The sequence below is a fragment of the Notothenia rossii genome (genome assembly GCF_949606895.1).
Source record: "Notothenia rossii genome assembly, chromosome: 10".
NCBI classification, from domain to species: domain Eukaryota; kingdom Metazoa; phylum Chordata; class Actinopteri; order Perciformes; family Nototheniidae; genus Notothenia; species Notothenia rossii.
This window is the reverse complement of record NC_136908.1, coordinates 21,837,030-21,853,743: the sequence shown is the minus strand read 5'-3', so window position 1 is coordinate 21,853,743 and position 16,714 is coordinate 21,837,030. Positions and strand designations below refer to the sequence as shown.

General features: G+C 42.6%; 1 protein-coding gene across 7 annotated transcripts in view; it reads left to right on the top strand.

The window, feature by feature from the left end:
• Window positions 1-16,714, top strand: part of LOC307021046 (chloride channel protein 1-like) — a 75,856-nt gene that overhangs the window by 31,780 nt on the left and 27,362 nt on the right. For 6 of the 7 annotated variants that reach the window (XR_013803066.1, XM_079652794.1, XM_079652796.1 and 3 more), the window contains 3 exons: window positions 5,742-5,897; window positions 13,192-13,261; window positions 14,576-14,686. Coding sequence is in view for 6 of the 7 variants with exons in the window: in XM_079652794.1 (XP_079508920.1) it covers window positions 5,742-5,897; window positions 13,192-13,261; window positions 14,576-14,686 (337 nt within the window). In the remaining variant the exon portion in view is untranslated. The remainder of the gene's footprint in view (window positions 1-5,741; window positions 5,898-13,191; window positions 13,262-14,575; window positions 14,687-16,714) is intronic. The other variant, XM_079652793.1, reaches the window with a different exon arrangement.

The window sequence follows — 16,714 nt, the reverse complement described above, 5'->3', positions numbered from 1 at the left end:
ATTTTCGGATCTGCGCTCGCTTCTATGCAGAAGAGATGCGAGTCCAAGAAGAAGGAAGACGAGGCCCTCCACCTCTGTCTTCCTCGATGGGTCCAGCCGCTGCCTTCACAGCGGCAGTCCCTCGCCCAAGCTACCTCAGCTGCTCGGTTTAAAGTACCGAAACAGCAGAGGTCACGGCCCGCCCCGAGTCCCCAGCCCAGGCAGGAGACGAAGGCGAATTGGCCCAGAAAGTCTCCGGTTCCGGCTGCAGCCCAGGCGCAGCCAACCCGGAATTTCGGCCAGCAGGCGAGGAAGAAGAAGCTGGCGGCCTGACAGCCTCCTCTTCTTCCCTCGGTGACGGAGCTGGAAGGTTCCCCAGCTCCAGATGTGTTCCCGCTGCCTCGAGAGATGCCTCAAAGCCATCCTCAAGTGCACCAAAACACATGTCACAATATTGCTCTGTTTTCTCGGATAAAGCATTTTCCGCTGACGTATCCAGGCCTCAGGCTGAGGGCGCAGCTCAGAAAAATGAAAGAGAAAACAATAAAACCAATAAACAGCCCGCCATTTGTTCCCCTTTTGAGAGCAGCTACGGCCTCTCTCAAAAGGCGGACGATGAACGGGTCTGTGAAGGCACCGCCGCCACGCGCATGCGCAGTAACGACTGGGGCTGTGAGGCTACCACCGTCACGTGCAGGCGCAGTGCCGGCTGGGGTTGTGAAGGCACCTCCGTCACGCGCATGCGCAGTGTCGGTGGGGACTGTCAAATCGGGGTACCACCGTGTTCAGACACTAGAGGGCCCCATAACACAACAAATAGAGACTCAGAGGGCAAAAGACGTGACATCTCCGCTGGCTCTAAGGAGCGAACAGTGGAAGATGCTCACAACGTCTGCTTGGGTGTTAGTCAGAGCGGCTTTTATTCCAAGTATTTCCTCGTTCCCAAACGGGGAGGGAACGGAATTCGGCCAATACTAGATTTGAGGGCTCTGAACAATATCTAAGAAGATACAAATTCAGAATGCTCACTCACACATCTCTGCTGCGTCTCGTGCGACAAAACGACTGGTTTACATCAGTCAACCTGAAAGATGCGTATTTCCACATCCCAGTATATTACCCACACAGGAAATATCTGAGGTTCGCATTTCAGGGGATCTGTTACGAATACAGAGTACTTCCCTTCGGTCTGTCTCTCAGTCCAAGAGTGTTTGTACGATGTACGGAAGCCGCGATAGCCCCGTTAAGACAACAGGGTATTCGCCTGGCAACCTACCTAGACGACTGGCTGCTTCTCGCACAGTCGAAACAGGAGGCTATTACGCAGACAAATGTCCTCGTAAAGCACCTGCTCAACCTGGGTTTCATAATAAACACAGAAAAGAGCATGTTGTGCCCGGCACAGACTGTACTCTTCCTGGGTTTACACCTGAACTCGGTGCCCAGCCCGCCTGTCAGCGGAAAGAGTCAAAGCTTTCAGAGCTTGCCTCGCTCATTTCCAGCTGCGCAAACATGTTCTTTTCAGATCATGCCTGCGGTTACTGGGGCTCATGGCGTCAGCCATCCTGGTTGTACGGCTGGGACGGTTACACATGAGGGAGTTTCAGCGCTGGGTAGCCGCTCTAAAACTAAACCCCGTGCGTCATGGAGCACGGAGAGTGATGGTTACTGTGAAATGCGTAATGGCACTGCGCCACTGGCTGCACCCGACTTTTCTGGTACGGGGCGTGCCTATGGGTGCTGTCCTTTCAGGGAAGGTGGTCACCACAGACGCATGTCTGACAGGCTGGGGAGGTATTTACGAAGGTCGTCCGGTGAGGGGTCTCTGGAGCAGAGACCTCCAGCGGTCGCACATAAATTACCTGGAGCTTTTAGCGGTGTTCCTCACCCTAAAACGCTTTCTGCCTTTTCTCAGAGGACACCATGTCCTTGTGAGGACGGACAATACGACCACAATATCGTATATAAACCGACAAGGGGGTTTGCACTCTCTCCAGTTACACATGCTGGCACGCAAACTGATCTTGTGGAGCTGCGGCCGTCTCCTCTCTCTGAGAGCGACGCACGTACCGGGTGTGATGAACCTCGGTGCAGACCTGCTGTCCAGAGGTGTACCACTATATGCAGACTGGACTCTACATCCAATGGTTGTGAGCCAGCTGTGGGTGCGTTACGGCCGAGCCGCGGTAGATCTGTTCGCATCAAAAGAAAATGCTCACTGTCAGCTTTTCTTTTCAATGCGCGATCAAAACGCACCATTAGGCGTGGACGCGCTCGCGCACATTTGGCCTCCGGTCCTCCTGCTTCCTCCACTAGGTCTCTTTATGACTGTAAGTGGAGGGTGTTTGAGGACTGGTGCCTTCAAAAAGGGCACACCTCTTTTCAATGCCCTGTGGGAGTGATTTTATCATTTCTACAGGACCTAATTGATAAACACAGAGCTTTCTCCACGATCGAAGTCTACCTGGCTGCTATTGCTGCATGCCATGTGGGTTTTGAGGGTAAGACGGCCGGCCAGCATCCTCTGGTCTGCCGTTTTATGAAGGGAGCACGCAGGCTCCTTCCTGTTTCCAGGTCACTGGTGCCCTTATGGGACTTGACAGTGGTTTTAGATGGGCTCACTCGAGCCCCATTTGAACCCCTGGAAGAAGCTGACATGAAGCACCTGTCACTCAAGATAGTGCTGTTACTGACCCTGGCATCCGCCAAGCGAGTCAGTGACATTCATGCGCTATCTGTACATCCTTCATGCACTCAGTTCGCCCGAGGGTTAACGAGAGTGTTGCTGAAGCCCAACCCTGCCTTTATACCTAAGGTGGTTGGTTCATGTACCCCCTTTGACATTGAGGTATTTCCTCCGCCGCTGTGTCCCTCCGGGGAACAGCAGCCGAATTTGCTATGTCCAGTCCGTGCTTTACGCACTTATATGGACAGATCAAAAGAGTTTCGTCATAATGACCAACTCTTTGTGTCCTGGGCTAACCCTCAGAAGGGCAAGCCTGTTACTAAGCAACGGCTCTCTCACTGGATTGTGGAGGCAATTGCTTTGGCTTACACGAGTCAGGGTCTGCAGGCACCTTCGGGTTTGCGTGCTCATTCGACTCGTGGTCTGGCTACATCCTGGGCTTTGTTCAGGGGTGTTTCCATCCAAGACATTTGTGCAGCAGCGAGCTGGTCCTCGCCGCTCACTTTTGTCCGCTTTTACAGATTAGACGTCTTTGCTCCCAGTGTGGCCCATGCAGTGCTGGGCCCCCTGCTGAGTTAGAGCTCTAACTGTTAAGTTCTGGTTGGTCTTGGTGACTTTTGAGATAAGCTCGTCTGGCAATTCGGGAGCTACAATATCCCATAGTGAGACATCGAACGGAGTGTTATGAATGAGAACTATAGGTTACTTACGTAACCCCAGTTCTCAGAGTAACATGAAGTGAGATGTCTCACCAGACGGCCCTCCTTGCTATGGTGAAGCGAGAAGAGGTGCTTATTTTGAATGACGCATGCGGCGTAGCGCAAGCTACTTATAGGGGGTGGATTCCCTGACGCTGACGTCAAGATCACCAGCCAATCAGGATTGGCGTAATGAGATTAATGCTTCTGTTTGCTCCGCGATGAGGCGCATCCCATAGTGAGACATCTCACTTCATGTTACTCTGAGAACTGGGGTTACGTAAGTAACCTATAGTTATGTATGCCTGCTTTCAAACAATACAGATCAACGTTGTGCTGTCCAGTATCCATCTGCAGGCCATGATGAAAAATATCCAGAAAACAAAATGACCAACATTATTATATATCATATTTGATGTTATTGGATTCCTTCAGTGTGAGGCATCATCACAGAGTTGTAGACTTAATAAATATAAGCCTGCTGTGTTAAATTTACGGAAGCTACATCACAGGATCAAAGCCTATCGAATTTCAAACCGTGACCTACCGGCTTCACAGGGAGACACTTACATGAACCTTTCCCTTGTGCAGCTTTGAGGGGAACAACCACAGCCTTTGATCTGGCAGTGGTAACACCAATTAGTATTAAATAATTGAGAAATAATACATTCATGTAAATCTACAGGGCTGTTTTAACACGGTTTGCCGAAAGCCTCATTATTTTCAGTGTTTGTCAAAGTGTGACAACGAGCTCGATAAAGTGTATCACCAAAATGATTCTAATAATTTGTATTAGGAAAGGAGCTGGAAGCTATGCTGCTAAAGCGAGAACCAAATCTATGCTTGAATATTCTGAGCACCATCAGCTTACTAATATGCATATGTGGCCTTACTGTGATGTCAGTGTCTGTGCTTATCCTTGATTGGATGGCTTGTTCCCTTTTTCGTGAACAACTGGAGTTTTAAGGTGAAAGCTCTTCCAGCTATACAGTAGTTATATATAACCATGTGTCGGGCAGCCCAATTTGGAAAAGAGACCTCACAAAGTTGTTTTATTGAGTCAGTAGAATGCAGCACCACAATATTACATTGAGAAATGTATCTTAACATATTTTGCCTTTTATCAAATACTTCCTGACATTTGAAAATTGCACTAGTCCATATAACGATTTTGATTGTCGATAAAATGTGCAGTTCCCACCTAGTATGAGCTAGGCGTTCGTCATTTGCTTTTGTAACTGCATGTGTATCTATCCGTGTGCATATGCCAGTCAGCGACACCTTAACATGTTTTTTCCCTTTCCCCTTGCCCTTAGTGCATATCTTCCACGCCCTTATTATATAAACGTTGCACACCTTTTTATGACAGCAATGGCTGTGAAGTAAAGTGATACATTTAAAACATTTCAGTTAAGAAAAGTAATCCCATATATATTTTGGGAAATGAAATGCTTCCAATCCAACTTGATAGCACAGCGCAGAGTGACAGCAGCAGCGGCAGCTCAGAGAGAGGAGATTAAAAGCTACATGAGTTGTGAACCAGACGTGAACCCAGAACTTCAAAAAGGCGCAGCAAAGCCTATTATTACATCCAGCTCCGTCTAAGGCCCACAGCAGCCTTTCACAGAGCAGATCCTCAACATCTCCCTCTCACACACCGAGCCATCAGTTCCAGGCTCTCCATTCAAGCGTAGCTCAAGGAGGAAGCAGAAAAAATGAAATAAAGTTGGCGTTGTTTTCCCCCGCAGCGGTGTTAAGCAGATGTGAGATGTACTGTGATTTGTGCCTGTGAGCGATTCAGCGGCATCGATGCAAAATGTGTTGCAAAACGCTGCAAAAGTGAATTAGTCATTCATGAGTCATCTAAAGAGAATGAGTCATTGGACACGGCCACCCGTACCCGTCTGCTTCCAGCTTTACGGATGACTTCCTGTCTGTTTGTCCCGCTTGACTTTCTTCCTCCCTACACTTATTTGTACTCTTTTCTCATACATTTCCTCCTTGCATTCTTTCATCTCCTCAACACATGTTTTTCTATTATTTCTTTGTATCACTCCTCTCTCTTTGGCTTCTTCTCCCAAAGCTTCCTCTCACATCCCTCCCTTAATCTCTATTCCTCCCATCCTTCTCTATCACTTGCTTTTCATCCCTCTTTCGACTCTTCCTTCTTTTTCTTTCCTTTCTGCCTCTTTTTTTCCCTCCAGTTTCTTTACACATCCCTGTCTTTCTCCTCTTCACTTCCTCTGTAATTATCCTCTAATTCCCTCTCTACTACCCCCCCTTCTCCCACTTTACCCTGTCCTTTTCCTTTATCCCCTTATTTGCCACTTCTCTCATCCATTCCATCCGCTTCTCCTTCCTCTCCTCCCCCTCTCCAGTTGATGCCAAGAGAGTGTATCAACTCCCTGTTTGACAACTTTACGTGGACAAAGATTTCGGGGTCTTCTCCTCCGGTGGGTCTGGGCCTCTCCGCCGCCTGGCTTCACCCTGACGTCAGTGTCTTCGTCATCCTGCTGCTCTTCCTATTCATGAAGGTGTGTGGCTCGCTCAAAGTTTAGGCTTTTTTGCTGGATTGGATAGGGGTTGTTTTGATGGTCGAGTGTGTGTGTGTCATCGTTTAAGTGTGTGATTGTGTTTGGATTGGGCAAAAGTGTGAATGAGTGTACTGCTCATGTACTGCTTTCTCCACCTGACGTAAGCATTTACGTCATCATCGTCCTCCTCTTCATTGGGTACATTTGTTGCAGGTCACTCATGTGGTGTGTTGTTGAAGTGTGTGTGTATGTGTGCCTTTGTCTTCTTCTTGTCTTTCTGGCCAAGGTCAACAGTTCTGGCAAGCTGCCAGCAGTTCTAGCAGTCTTGTGTTTTCTTGTAAGCAGCTGTGCGCGCGCACACACACACACACACACACACACACACACACACATTCTATCTCAGTAGTTATCAGCAGTGACATGACCAGAATTCTGGTGTAGGTTGTGGATTGAATGTGCCTGCACACAGGGGGACAGATGACTACTAACAGACTAGGAACTACCCAAATACATGTTGATTACTACCCCATGAAAACAAAGCAGCTTCAATACTTTTAATAAGCGGCATATATCATTTTAAAATAATAATACAAATAATAATAATAATTAAATGTATTCATATAGCACCTTTGAAACATAGCTACAAAGTGCTTTGACATAAAAATACACAAAGAACAAGTGAACTAAACAATAGCATCTTAACATAGAAAATAATAAAACAAAAATGCAAATATTAAGAATAAATGACAAAAAAAAACATCACAAAAAAGCTAAAGTGACTTAAAAGTGCTGACAGATTTTGCAGCCCTGATCTCCTCAGGCAGGTTGTTCAAAAGTCCAGGAGCTCTGACAGCAAAGGCTCTGTCTCCTTTGTGTTTGAATCTGGACCTTGGAACGACCAGCAGCGATGCCTTTTAAGATCTCAGGGTGGGGGACTGGGCATAGGGCATTAACAGGTCAGATAGATAGCTTGTGGTGAGGCCTCGTGAAGCCTTACAAGTCAGCAATGGAATCTCAAATCGATTCTAAAAGCAACAGGTAGCCAATGCAAGGCGTGATCGGTGTGATGTTATATTTCCTGGACTGGGTTAAAATCCTTTGCAGCAGAGTTTAGATGAGCTGGAGGCGGGAGAGGGATTTCTTTACTTATACCAGGAGGAGTCAATTGCAGTAATCTAATCTAATGGTGATGAAAGCATTGATGACAGTTTCAAGAGTTTGGGTATTTTAATCTTTAAAGCAGCGCCAGGGTATTTTAATCTTTAAAGCAGTGTCAGTGAACTAACAGGTTGGAAGAGAACAAGCAGTGTCATAGAGCTTGTAGCCTCAGTAACAAAATCTAGCACGGACCGGTATATAAAATCAGGCAATTAACTGTTATGGATAACCTGAGAGCTGTCTGGTGCCTTTGTACTGAACGTTCTCTTGTGTATTTATTGAGCATGTGGTAAGACCTAATGCCTCCCACTGAAGAGCTGCAACTGCCCATGCCCATACAATGAGTGGGTGGTGTCATTACCACCCAGACAATGTCAGTGCAGAGGACCTCATCTGAAAGAACTAGATGACAGTCCGACTGGAATTGAATAGAGCTGAGAATAATCAATTGATCCAAGATAACACACACAAAAAATTTGATTTTTCAAATATTGTCCAACTCATTTAGGCCAAATAGGGCGAAGCCTGCGAGCTAGTTCAGGCAGTCAACTCGAGCGCCAATGAGACATTAACACGTGACGCACCTCGTCCCTCTTACAACCAACCAACGCATTCTCCTAAACATGCCGCTCTATTTAACCTGCCAGGTCTGCCTCTGCCTCGCTATTGCTGCGTTTCTGCCCTGCTATTGCGTTCACATTGCTACTGCTGCTGTGTTTCATGTTGCTACTGCTTGCCTGTAAATGATTTAATGAAGCAGGATTGGACAACAACTCCAGCACTGTTTCAAGCCTCATGTTTGACATTTCATGTTTTAATGTCTTACGGTAAAGTAGTTATTTTTTTATTTTTTTATTTAACCAGATAAAAGCATTGAGATACAATCTAATTTTCAATGCTGACCTGGCCAAGAAGGCAGCAACGTTACTCATAACACATAACACAAACATATAAAATACAGAGAACATAACTAAGAAAACAAAAGACAAAAAGGCAGTCAATACATTGTGCACATTAGGACAGTAAGAAAGGCACTACTTATTACTGCAAGAGCAGCTGGTGGTAAGGACTTCTGACAACTTCAATTTAAAACATGCTATAGGGACATGTGTCCTCAGTTTTAGGTTTGATTGAAGGTCATTCCAAGACCAAGGACCATAATAAAAAAGACTCCTTTTTCCAGCCTCAGTCCGCACAGCAGGTGCCTGGAACCGTATCCAGGCACTGGATCTGAGGTTGTAAGAGTCACAAACTGGAGCAAATCTGGCACATATGTACAGTGGAAGCTTTCCTAAAATGGCTTTATACATTAATAAAAACCAATGCTGCATCCTACGCATAGTAAGTGAGGACCATCCAGTTAGGCTATACAGTTTGCATTGATGAGTCCTATAGGGTGCATTTGATATATAACGCAGTGCAGCATGGTAGAGTGGGTCAAGTTTGGCCAAAACAGTGGGACAGGCAAATCTATAAATGGTATCACCGTAGTCCAGCTGGGACTGGAATAAGCCAGAGACCAACCTTTTACGGGATGAAGTTGAAAAACAACATTTAAGTCTGAAAAGGAAGCCAAGAGTGAATTTCAATTTCTTTGTTAGAACTTCAATGTGATGTTTAAAGTTCTGATTACTGTCCAACCAAAAGCTCAGATATGTGTAGGTATCGACAAACTCAATAGAGAAGCCATCAAGGGTGTCAATGGAGAGGCAAGAGGACACTGACTTAGGAGCAAAAAGCATTGCTTTGGTTTTCTTACTGTTCAATAGCAGTTTAGAATCAAGAAGCGCATGCTGCAGCGTGATAAAATCAGATTTTAAATTGGAAACAGCCATATCCAGAGAAGGAGCACATGAGTATACAATAGTGTCATCAGCATACATATGATAGGTAGAAAATTGCATCTGATTACAAATATTATTTACATTTAATAAAAAGAGCATGGGCCCCAAAATAGAGCTCTGGAACTCCCTTCTCCAAGGTAACAGGGTCAGAGACAGTACTACCCAACCTGACGCATTGAGTACGGTCGGTTCGATAACTCTGAAACCAGCAAATGGCGTTATGACCGAAACGAGACACCAACATAGCATTAGACATAATGTGGTGATCTACAGTGTCAAATGCTTTGGCTAAGTCAATAAACAATGCAACACAAACATATTTTTTATCCAAAGCAGCCTTAATATCGTCTAAGACAGTGATTCTCAAATGGGGGTACGCGGACCCCTGGGGGTACGTTGGGGTACTGCAGGGGGCACGTGAGATTTAATTTTTTTTATTAAACAATGGTTGATTAAAAAAATACCATGCATGATTACAAAAATAATCTTAGTACAATAAGTTAAATAGCAAACACCATTTTATATTAAATATTCCTAGAATCACCAAGGGGGTCCTCATATAAACATGTCAAATGTGTGTATTGTATTTTATAGTTTTTCACAATATATCATTTTGTTCATTGGTTTGTTAAACATATTACTTCAATTGAAAAACTCCTTGGAAAAATCTGTTTTATAAAAATTTCGTTGTGTTATTTCTTTTCATGCATGAAGATGAAAATATCCTTAGTTTGTTGTAATTCATGCACCAAGGAGTTAATTAATCACACACTGAGGGAACATCCCTATATTTTAATTATTTATATAGGCTTTTTCGATCAAAAATGTTGGGGTCGGTCAGGGGGTACTTGGCTGAGAAAATGTTTCAAAGGGGGTACGTTACTGAAAAAAGTTTGAGAAGCACTGGTCTAAGACTTTCAGACTGTTAGCTTCTCACTGTTGTTAGGTCGTTACTGTTGTTAGGTTGTTACTGTTGTTAGGTCGTTACTGTTGTTAGGTCGTTACTGTTGTTAGGTTGTTACTGTTGTTAGGTCGTTGCTGTTGCTAGGTCGTTACTGTTGTTACTGTTGTTAGGGTTATTACTGTTGTTAGGGTTGTATAATGGTTGGGAAAACCTTTCTGTTCATTTTAGCATCATGTTGGCTAAAATGTTGTTGACATTCTTCTGTATACAAACATACCATGCAATGTCAAGGTCAGCAAGAATGATCAAGGTCATTACTTTTCTATTTACAATATAATGAATTAATATATTAATAAACCAATTATTGTGACGGACCTAGTTGTCATCCCGTTCTAAAATACTGACCTACAGGGAAACAATAGTGTTGCCACCATCACTTAGACTTGAAATGTAATCTAGACAGAAACACATGTCTCTAAAAATCAATGCTGTTCTGAAGGCAAAAGGTAGCCCTCCCTGTGTTTAGCCTCCTGATATTCTAACTGTTTGTGTTCCTGTCAATCTGTCCTCCCCCGTATTGTTCCTCCTCTGCAACCAGAGCCTCTGAGTTCAAGTGATTCATGTATAAAAAACACAGTCAGACAGACAGTGTCTGGTCTCTAAATACTCTGAGTCCTGACCCACAAACAGTCTGTTGGCTGCTGAAGGAACGGCACCAAGCTGTTGCTGCCTCATGTTTGAGGAAAATCTGCAGCTTCTCAAGAGCTCATGCAGAGCACAGTGAAGAAGTGAGAAACTGCAAGAGCAGATAAGATTCTCAGTCAATACAGAAGAAAACAGAAGACATGGAAGCCACATTACACTAAGTTCCATTGACACTCAAATATGCTTGATGGTCTTTCTCAATGTCTGACTTACATGTTTTGTTGGTCAGTGTTGTGAGTTTGAAGCTTAAGATATGATTAAAAAGATAAAAAATGTTCTCCACTCTGTCATTGGAAATTCCATTTCCCTTTAACGAGTCAATGCCGGCCTATTCTGTTTTTTGCATTGTCTACAGTTAATCTAGGCATAAATGCCACATACATAATCCTATCAACAGGATATCAAAGTCTGTCACTCAGCGTCCTAGTTTAGTTTAGTCATGGTGTTTCTCAATGAGCAGAGCGGCTCCCTGTAGTGAACACTTCATTTAACCAAAACTGAGAGCAGCTGGCTGTTAAAACTCTTTCACAGTACACACACAAACACACTCTTGATCTTCCTCTCTCCCCTGTGTTTATGGTTCTCTCTGGCTCTGATTTCCTTTTCTCTCTCTTAGTCCACCACATAATTATACTTTCTAGTTTGTCTTCATTTAATTTAAACTGTCAAATGATGTGCTCGGCAGGTGCACTGTAATGAAGCAAAAAAGAATTACACATGCTGAATATAAGTGTACTTTTGTTTGAATTTCGGTAACATTTTTGTTAAATTTGCATTTTTCCCAGGTTGGAATGCAGACTCAGAAACCTGATGTGGTCCATATGCAGCCGAATGTATTGTAATCCAAACAATAGGAAGAAAACTCATAATTGACAATTTTGCATAAAGTGGCAAATAAAACTCATAATTTGTTTATCAGAGTTAGCAATAGTTTAAATGTATAATGTACTGACTTTTGGGCTCAAAATCAGGTTTTGACTAACAAACCAGGGTTGAAATATATATTATATTTATAAAAAAAACATAGGTACTTGATTGTGAAAGAAAAATGTGAGACTATTAGTTTATCAGATTATTTTGTCGAACCACAGATAGATTTTTATGACACATACAGTACAGTATATTTTCTATATAGGAGTATAGATATACACTGTTGTTTTTATAGTTTCTTTTTCCATGTTCAGGCAGCTTTTAAACGTAAACCACAAGAAGCTTCTGTATTGGATATAGATTTATCTGTCAAACGGTTACCTTTTTTTAGTGAGGACTAAAGCTGAGTTGGAGCTTTAAGCTCAGTCCATATTATTATGCCTATAACTATTTACTTCTATCCCTTTATGGCACATTAACAGCATCTTGTCACTCCATCTCCAACTTGTCCTTTATCAAACAGTGATCTTACAATATTTTACTAATCTATTTTAGGATTTGTGACACTGAATTTAAGTGTGTTTTGAAGGCCTGTGTGTGTTTGTGTGTGTTTCTGCGTGACTGTTTGACTTTTGGGATTAACAGAGAGAAAAAGACTGTGAGTGCAGTCCTCTCTGCCATCAGGACGGCAGCCACCCTGTGAGAGACGCCGCAATGAGCTTTTATCTTGTACCACAGTAATTAAGTTCTCAAACGACGATGATAATCGATGGTAATCTGGACCGCTAAAATGATAATGTTGTGTTACTCTCCCAATCCCTTCAAATCCAATTGAGTATGTGGTGCCGGGGACAGAAAGCTGGGGAGTCGTTCTCTCTGCCGAACATCCCAAGTGTTGGTAAAGGTAATCATTATCGCTGATGAGCTCTGCAGCCAAAAACAGAGGGTATTATTAAGGGAGCTATTTCAAAGGTACACTTTGATGAATACAGATAGTGTGTGGAAACAAACACGGTAAGTAACATCTGAAGGGTGAGAAGTATTAGTCATCAGCCTCCACTTCTGGGAGACAAGTTCAGCTACAGCACCATCCTCTGCAGCTTCAGTGGAGCAGCTGTTGATGGGTGCCTTGCTCAAGGACACCCAAGGGTGATTGGGTCCCCTCCACCCACACACACACACACACACACACACACACACACACACACACACACCTTCCAGATTATCCACTTCTGTGGCTCATTAAGCTGTGACTAAATGAATGGATTGTTTTTCTCCCACTCAAACACACCCACGCAGAACAAAAGGTCTTCATATCACTATGCAACACGAGCAATAAACTAATAAGCAATCCTACTAGTTTTAGGGCGGGGTAAGCTGCCGCAAGAAAATAGATAATATTGGAAATTAAAACATGGAAGAAGAAAAAAAGCTTCCGACCTGTTTGATCTTTAAAAAATCACAGCATTGATTGAGACTTGTTTTCAGGCTGACTGCTAGAATGCAGAACACATAGTTTGGTCACATCATGCTTTTCCCCAAATGTTTATAAACAAACAATCAAAAAACAAAGCCTAGCATTTCCCCTACGTTTACTAGTGTTTGAAATTCAAAAGTGGGAAATGCCATTGGATTTTCAGTCTGCAGCCTTTGGGGAAAGCCTTGAATACTCATATTTAAATCAAACAATGAGTTGACTGGCCTGTATGTTGATCTGAAGTTCATTTGAGGCTGCACACTTTGGTTTTATTGTTTTCCATCAACAGCTCCTAGTTTTTCCTCTTTAAGATGTTGTATGATTTTTGTGTTGCAGTTCTGGATGTCTGCTGTGGCCACCGCCATGCCCATTCCATCTGGGGCGTTCATGCCTGTCTTCATACTGGGTGAGCATTGACACCTACAGTATAGCCTTTAAATGAAGCAAGGTTTGTGTGGGGGGTTATTAAATGATGATACATTTCGGTATCAATAATTTGATAGCTTTCATTTGCATGTTTTTGCCCATTAGTAGCCATGCATTTTTCAATTGATTTAGCTGCCTGCAAATCAGCTATATTTCAAAATACTGTTTTTATGGAATCACAGTCGTTGATGTATTATTTTTCCCATGAGATATTAGGCTCTTATTATTCAGATCAACATTTTAGGAATCTGTTCATTTGCAGTTCATCTGTTGTTTTTGTAGTGACCTTTACAAATGCTTCACTTTACATTATTCATCATTACAAGCTGCAAACAACTTGAAATGGATCAATTCAGCTCCAGATAGGCAGTGTCATGTTTTGTGTGCTATTCATCACGCAAAACAACAGCAACAGTTTCCAAACATGCAAATGAGACCATTACATCGGCTTCAATGAACGAGCAAGATAGTTTCTTAACAGCCAAGTCTCTCTGACTAATGATGTTTAGGCCATTATCATGTTGGAATGATTTCTTTAATCAGCCTTTTCACCATCTGCTCCCACAACAAACACTGATGACTTGAGGTCTGTTTGCTCTGTTTAGAGATGAACGGAAGGCTGACAATCTTAATAATTGTTTTCCACATGTAACGGATTACCTTGCTACATTACATATATTTAATTTAAAATGCCACTTCAAGGTCATAGGCCCAAATCCAAACAGACCCCTGCACCCCCCCCCCTCATAAATAATACGAAATGAAACTAAAGTGGCAATTCTTATTTTTTGATAATCTCTTGTTGTTTTTAAATCTTATCTTAAGAGCTGTTTGGTTTTTGTAACGTCTCTGTAAATAAACAAAACTTTACAATCAAATGCACAACTGTACTGTTTTCTAGACTAGACATGGTTATACATAATAAATAAATCATCAATTATTAACATCAGTATGAAAGCATAACATTGTTGTGTGTGTTTCGTGTGGTTTAGCCTACTATTTAATTGTTTGATGTTGAAAGTAGGGCTGCTCGATGATGGCAAAAATCAGTAATTTTGAACAGTATGTTTTTAACAGTTGATTACCCTGAACTTTAAGTATAATTCAACCGAAAAACCAATAAAATAAAATAAATAAATAATAGTTTTATTTAGATTGCGTTGTTTTCGTAATCATTGCAAGCCATAATCGTAATTGCGATTAAAATACGATTAATTGAGCAGCCCTAGTTGAAAGTACATGAACTTTGATCCGTTTGAAAGGTTACCTTCTTCACTTTTCTCTGGTCTTGTAGGAGCTGCATTCGGCAGGCTGGTGGGAGAGATCATGGCCACGCTGTTTCCTCATGGGATTGTGTTCGATGGCATCCTTTACCGCATCATCCCAGGAGGGTACGCAGTCATTGGTTAGTCTCCCTTTTCACCTCCTAGCAATTCACTTATTTCAAAAAAACATATTAATCAAAGCTGTCTGCCTCATCGATTGCAAAAATTGCAAAAGCCAATCTTCAAATTATGAAATAAACACCCGTTTGATTCTCCTGAATGCAACCAAAATCATTAAACAAATACAGATATGTTATTGAATACTCCTCGAACAGTTATTTGTTATGAAGTGTATTCTCATAAATTCAGAAGGACAGAATTACACTTAAACTGATGGCGTTTGGCATTTCTATTAGTTGTATAGATACATGTGCATGATTTGATTAAGCAATAGCTCATGACAGGCCGTGGTATATGCTCATTATATCACGGCTAAGAGGGTCGACAACCCCCTTAGCTGTGATATAATGAGCATATATCACGGCCTGAAGTGAGCTATTGGTTTTATAAAACGGTTACCAAGTGTGTCAATATGAAAGAAAAATACACACTCTAATTTAAATAGTTTTTATTAGTAAATAATGATGTTCAAAATAAAATAGTCCCTCCATTGCCTTCTGCACGAAACATAGTGCGAGGTGGTTGCTATGCAACAACACTAACCGCTAGCGAACATATTAGACAGAGAGCGTTGATCCATTATTTGGCTGGTTATTTACATTAATGTGTATGTTGCTGTTTATTGTGCATCCACTGAAAAACTGTCCAGCATCAGTAGCATGGCTTACGTGGTCACTTGTATAGGTTGAGGTTGTTCGAGGCTGTTGCTTTGCGTGGCGAGAATATTGCTCCACTTTCTCCGGTCCCCGAGATTGGGCTTCCAGTAGCTCTGGAGAGAGCTTTCGCACCTGTGGCCACTAACGGTCATAATTTCTCTGCTTCGTTTCAAGACCCGCATCAGAAAGCTTTTGAATGGTGGTACTTTTCCAGTTGGTCTACCTGCTCTTCACGTAGCTCTGCATGTCGTAGTTTAGGTGCTTTTTTTTCTGGAGATAGGCACTGCTCAATCCACTCCTCCATAGTAAGACCTCCCCGGAGGTCGAAGTTCATCTTAAATGTTTCCATTTTATGCTTTGTACGTTTGTTTCGTAACGGAAGATATGTAAATATATCTATAAAACGGTCAAATCAAGCAATTTGATTGGTCGATAGTGTTTTTGCGGACCTCTTTGATTACAGATTTGAAAACATCGTTGCTTGCTTTAAAAGTAGCACAATTAATTATGTTAAACCTTCAAAAGTATCTAGATATCCCTGCCCTAATGCCAAAGGAACTGCACATTGAATATGTTTTGCCGTTTGATGTCTATGTCTGGACCGCTGCGTCAAAAAGGAGGGCTTCTGCCCCGTTACTTCTCCGCTGCGTTCTTGTTCCAGTATGAAAAGCAAACTACAGGCAGTTTGCTTTTCAGCCCAACGGTATACTGTTTTTCTCAGACGCGGAGGGATACTGACTTGTTGTGAAAAGTAACTTACAATTCTACCCGTGGTATACGCTCAGTATATCACGGCTAAGAACCAATCAGATTGCTTGATTTGACTTGTCCGTTTTATAATATATACAGTAATTATGCACTGGAAGCAGTGGAGACGCTGTGCACAGGTGATTGACAGCCGTAAGACGAACCACAAAATAAATTGACTTTGCTTACTATCATTTCCTAAAAGGGTAGAATATTGCGTTACATCTGAGTTATCCTGTGCATCCCCCGCCCCCCCCTGTCATGACTCCGCTAGAGAGGGATTCCCCGATCATTTCTGAAAGTTTCTCATCAAGAGGGGAGGGGGGGGGGGTGTCCCCGGCCCGTGGCACAAACACACGCATTATTTTGGTGACGATCTGACCTTCTTGCAGTTCACAGCGTGCTCCACATGCTGCAATTCTTTGTTATCTGCCTCTACCAAACAATATTATTAACTTGGCTCGACCGCCCCAACAAGAACCAAAGTATTACACGTTATGAAATGGGTTTTTTTAAGCTGTTCTGTCGGCATTTCCTACTTTCTTCTTCATGCAGTCAGTCGAAAGGAATATTAATATGTGGTTG